Source organism: Nannobrachium achirus (assembly GCF_963921795.1).
Source record: "Nannobrachium achirus genome assembly, chromosome: 10".
Taxonomy (NCBI): domain Eukaryota; kingdom Metazoa; phylum Chordata; class Actinopteri; order Myctophiformes; family Myctophidae; genus Nannobrachium; species Nannobrachium achirus.
In genome coordinates this window covers 21,537,658-21,543,222 of record NC_137819.1, presented here as the reverse complement: position 1 = coordinate 21,543,222, position 5,565 = coordinate 21,537,658, and the positions used below count along the sequence as shown (strand labels likewise).

Sequence of the window (5,565 nt, the reverse complement as noted above, 5' to 3'; positions counted from 1 at the left end):
TTTCTACCCGACAGTAACGGGACAAAGCAAACACAACAACAAACTAAATGTGAGAATCTCGCCAGTACAAAATTCCACCAGAGAATTTCCTACCGCTCACCGGTGATCTGGCCCTCCCAACCAATATCTACAAGTACAAATAACTAACAAACAGAACCTCTCACTCCCAAACCCTGGATTATAAACAAAAACAGAAATAATAATAATAATAATAATAATGAAAACATGGTACCTAATGCAATATCAACTATTAAAATCAAAACAATCAATAAGTCCTCACAGAGGATTCTTTTAACATCTGTAATGACTTTTCTAAAAAATAGATATGTTTCTGATATAACACAATAAGGCACGGCGTGAGCCAATCACGAGTCCCGACCCTTCTGACTTCCCCTTCCCTTCTTCTTCTTCAGTTTTCAATTCAAGTGTCCGATTCAGCCTTGGAATGTGTGCATGGATATGTGTGCATAGTGCACGTACGTAGGCGCTTGTGTGTAACTGTATTTATTCAAAGGTTTTCGCTTGTTTTATACTTTAGTTGCCCACCTGCATTTCAGTTGCATTACATGTGCACAACTAGGCTGGCTTTTAAGACATACTGTGAAACCTTTTACACAAAACACATCCTACATAAATCGAAACTTTTTTTGTTAATAAATACCATTTCTGATACTTTTGCGTTCCTACATATTCTCCGGCGCTAGGACCATGCAGCAATATCTTTGGAGCAGTACTAATGTATTTACAAACGCCGCAATGACAACAGAGCTACCAGAGGTGTTGCCAAAAACACTACTGAAATGAATTTTACCCATTATGACTTTAAAGAGGTTAAAAAATAAGAAAGAATCCAATCAAATAAAGACAAAGAAAAAGCGTACAAAACAATGGAAATCGGTGTTGTAGGACAGTGGTTCCCAAACTTTTTTAGCTCGAGACCCAAAAGAGAAATTAGACATTTGCCTGTGACACAGACTAGTGAAAATAGCTGATCAAAAGCTCAGAATGCTTCGCATCGCTCCACATTCTGAGCTTGTAGATCGGCTATGTTCACTACTTCTGAAACATTTGTTTCCTAATTTATTTTCTTTTATTTATTCATGAAATTACTTAAAAAAAAATATATATGTTTTTTATACATGCAAATGTGTTGTTTTTTTGGGGGTATTTTTTTTAAAATATCTGAAATAAATAATTAAAAACAAAACGTAGGAAACGGGAAAAAAAAATAAGGGACCCATAAAAATTGTGTCCGCGACCCACAAATGGCTCCCAACCCCCCAACAACGGTTTCCGGGTCCCTCACGGCCTGGTGAGCTGGGTGTAGACGGGCGGCTGCTCCCAGTGCTGCGGCGGGCTGTGGCCGCTCGGCGACACAGACGGGACGCCCGTGGTGTCGGCGATGGGCGTGTACATGGGCCTCTGGGAGGCGGGGCTCCCCATGTAGCCGCCGAACGACGCTGAGTACAGCCCCTGGCCATAGTAGGAGGAGGCGCCCGGGGTGCCGCCGCCCTGGTGGTCGGAGTACTCGTACTGCGGCCGGGAGACGGCGATGGCGGGCGGGTACGTAGACGAGGAGGAGGAGGAGCTTGAGGAGGAGGAGGCGGGGCTGTAGTGGGAGGAGTGGAGGTTGAAGGAGGCGGAGTAGGGAGCGTGCTGTGGGGAGGAGGCGTGCGGCTGCTCGCCGTAGCGGCTGGGGCTCAGCTGCTCCGTCTTGATGTGGGTCCTGGGCCCCGCCTCCGAGCCAGAGGCTCCGCCCAGGCTGGTCAGGGTGTGGTTCTGCTGCTGCTGGGTGTGGTTCTTAGGGAGCCAAGCCTGCCGGCAGGGAGGGGCGTGTCACAATTATTACATAATAATAGTTGTCTAATCGCAATTATTAGACATAATCACAATTATTTCACATAATCGTCACAATCGCTTCCATGTTGAAAAATGGGAAAAATAGCAGATCTACAAGCTTAGCTTGTACATCAGCTATTTCAGTTTTTATTATAAGTATAAAATGATTAAATATGTCAGTAATCTGCCCTGTGCAGTTTGTGATTATGAAGCCTAAATGGCAAACAGAAATTCAATTTGTATTCATATGTTCTAGTCTTCAATGCCAAAAACACAATTAAATCGTTAATCGCAAATTATTTGTGTGACAATTAATCGTCAATTTAAATTTGTAATCGTGACAGCTCTAGGCAGGGATGGGCGTCGTTAGGAGTTCATTCATTTTGATTCTGCTTATTGATTTCAGTTGTTATGGATTCCCCCTTTTAAGAGTTAACTGAAGCAAACAGCATTTACCATTACTGTGTACAAACTGTGCATATTAGTCGTACCTGAGATAGAGCTAAAGCTGAAAATACTTGTGTTATTACTTATTACTTTCGCAATTATTTGACATAATCGCAATCATTTTGTCACAATCATCATAATCATTTCCATGTTGATATATTTTCAAAAATGTTAAAAAATGTGACGCGTTGTGAACTTGTAGATCGGCCATTTCCACTATCAATGTTCTTTTTTAAGTATAAAGTTGTCAAAAATGTCAGTGATTTCCTTGTATATTTAGGTTTATGTGTCATATATCTGCCATGTGCAACTTCAAAGCCTACAAGCCAATCACAAATGTAATTGTCAACGACAAAAACACAATCAAATCTTTAATCGCAAATTATTTGCGATAAGTATTCCATCATGTAAACCTTACCTGTGGGCCGAGAGCGTTGCCCCCCGCCGCCATGGTGCTGATGCTGTAGCTGGCGGTGTAGGCCAGCGGGTGCGGCCCGTTGGGCGGCAGGTACTGGTCGAACTCGTTGACGTCGAACTGCTCGATGTGTGAGATGACGTCGGAGCTCAGCTCGCCGATGTCCACGTCGCCGAAGTCGATGTTGAGCTGGCGAGGGAGGGAGGAGGCGGAGGAGGAGGAGGTGGGGCAGCCGGCCTCGGCCGGCGAGCGCACCAGAGTGACTCCGCCCCCTCCTCCACCGCACGCCCCGCCCGCCTCGCGCTTCAGGTCCAGCTTCACGGAGCCCACCGCGTCCGTCTTGGGGGTGGCGGGAGGCGTCGGGGGTCCTTGGGAGCCTGAGGGGAGGGGGAGAGTGAGAGAGAGGTGGTAGAGATGGTAGAGTAAGACTGGGTTGTTAATTTTCTTATACATTTTGAATAGCCATTCTTTTTTTACCCCATTTTTCTTCCCATTAATCACTATGCCAATTCCCCCCTGCCGGTGAGGAGCCCCAACTGGGAGGATTCAGCAACTTCCGCTGAGGCTCCACCCCACCCTGAAGGAGTATGTGAATTGACTAATTTCACCCTCTCCGCCCGGCCTCTCCCCTAGCGTGGCCAATTGTGTGCGATCGGCAAACTGGATGCACCGCAGTGGATTCTAAACCCCTAGACTCTCCTACTCTCTGTGCCACACGAGCGCCCACCTGTTCATTTTCTACTTGAAGAGTTGAATCCGAGCTCTTGAATTTCACGTAAAATAAAGCAAGGGAAGATAAAATATTGTATATGAGGGTGAAAGGGAGATGCAATGACAGATGGGAGGCAACTGGATCATAAACCCGAAATGCCACTGATCTAAGGCCAATATAGAGGTAATGCGCGTGACATCATCATCATACCCGGAAGTTATGATAGAACACCTACTGAGTGGCAAAATAGTCCTATCTGATTGCATTAAACAACGTTAAAGTCACTTTGCCGCTCACTTTAACACTCGATTTGCCACTTGATTTGCCATTCACTTCATGCATGCGCATAGCCTCTATCCCCCTTATCTCTCTCGGACTCACTTTGCCTCTCCCCCCATTCAATCACACACACACACGCACACTCAGACGCACGCGCGCACACACACACACACACACACACACCTGTGTGCTCTCCCGGCGAGTGCACGTCGCTCATGCTGGAGCTGGGGGAGGCGTCGGCGCGCTGCAGGGCCTTGAAGATGGCGCTGGGGGAGATGCTGACGTGCGTGGCCGTGGTGTCGCCGTCCTCCTCCGCCTCGCCCTGGCCGCCCTTCAGGCTCTTGCGGCGGCGGGGCTGGTACTTGTAGTCTGGGTGGTCCTTCTTGTGCTGCACCCGCAGCCGCTCCGCCTCCTCCACGAACGGACGCTTCTCGCCCTCGTTCAGCAGCCTGGGACGGAGCGTATAGGGATGACATTTCATGTCACGATTATTGTGACCAAAAATTGATTTATACGATATCATCGCGATAATCAAAATTCACTAACCAGAAAACCTTGCCCACTGCTATGCCCAATTCTTGGGTTTCATTTGTAGTCCTACACCGTCCATGTTGGGGACCAACATAGGGTGTTTCAATTGTCTGATTGGCATAGAACTAAATGTTCTATGTCAATCAGAACACCTGTGTTGGTCCTCAACATGGCCGCTGTAGGACTACAAATGAAACCCATGAATACCTCACGCTTCCATTTCGTCATGGCAATCCCATCAATTTACCCTACTCTAAATGTAACGAGTGAAAGCGGCTTAGCAGAAATGGAAGTTCAAAAATATATTATATGTTTTAAAGATATGTTCAAAAATATTTTCATGAACGTAATTGAGAAACAGATGACAGCTTCCTTTCTCGGCTTCCAGGAGGTGTAGTTACAGACGCTATCGCATTCGGAGATTGAGGAATATACATATAGCTCTCTCTTCTTGAACCTGTGGATAAACGTGGATAACAGCCCTACCCCTCAACAGCCCTAAAATTCACAGCATGATAACCGCAACTCCAGCCACGAGGTTCCAGCCTCGTCAGCAAATAATTAATAGCCGTCAATCAATCAAGGCATTCTTGGGCAGTTACAGTGACAGACAGCAAAAATGTACATGAGTCAGCAAATAATACAAGTTTCATGCAATGGATGCAACCACAACCCGTGTGTAATGAGCACAAGTGTGTGTGTGTGTGTGTGTGTGTGTGTGTGTGTGTGTGTGTGTGTGTGTGTGTGTGTGTGTGTGTGTGTGTGTGTGTGTGTGTGTGTGTGTGTGCGTCCCAGCATCCTTATTGTGAGGAAGACTTTTGCAGGAAAATAGCAGTGAGCTTGAACATTCCTATTTTCAGCAGAGATACAAGACCTAGGTAGAGAGCCCTGAGGAACTCCGGTAAACCATATAGTGGTTAAAGTATTGTACTTAAGTACAATTTTGAGGTACATTTAGTTACTGGAGTATTTCCAATTTTCAGTACTTTTTTCTTGTGTCTACTCCACTACATCTCAGAGGGAAATATTGTACTATTACTCATATACAATTATTTGAAAACTGTAGTTACTGCTAGTTACTTTGTAGATTGTGACTATTATTACAAAACATACATGACCACCACTTCAACCCCATTGACATTTCGGCCATAGCCGATCTTCAAGCTCACAATGTGTCGCAATGCGACGCATTGTGAGCTTGTAGATATGCTATTTTCAAAAGACTTTTAGACATTTTAAACATTTTGAAAACTTGAGAAACGGGACATTCTGCATAACGAGTAGGCAACTTTCTACTTGTGGTACTTCAAGTGCATTTTGATACCGATACTTTTGTACTCGA

The 5,565-nt window shown here is 45.4% G+C and overlaps 1 protein-coding gene across 1 annotated transcript in view; it reads right to left on the bottom strand.

Moving 5' to 3' along the window:
* Nucleotides 1-1,302: 1,302 nt before the first annotated feature.
* LOC308292900 (transcription factor Sox-9-A-like) overlaps nucleotides 1,303-5,565 on the bottom strand; it is a gene marked incomplete at both ends in the record, with an annotated part of 5,644 nt that continues 1,381 nt past the window's right edge. Inside the window, 3 exons of the mRNA XM_080735323.1 lie at nucleotides 1,303-1,815; nucleotides 2,705-3,078; nucleotides 3,876-4,141. Coding sequence (XP_080591449.1) covers nucleotides 1,303-1,815; nucleotides 2,705-3,078; nucleotides 3,876-4,141 — 1,153 coding nt within the window. The remainder of the gene's footprint in view (nucleotides 1,816-2,704; nucleotides 3,079-3,875; nucleotides 4,142-5,565) is intronic.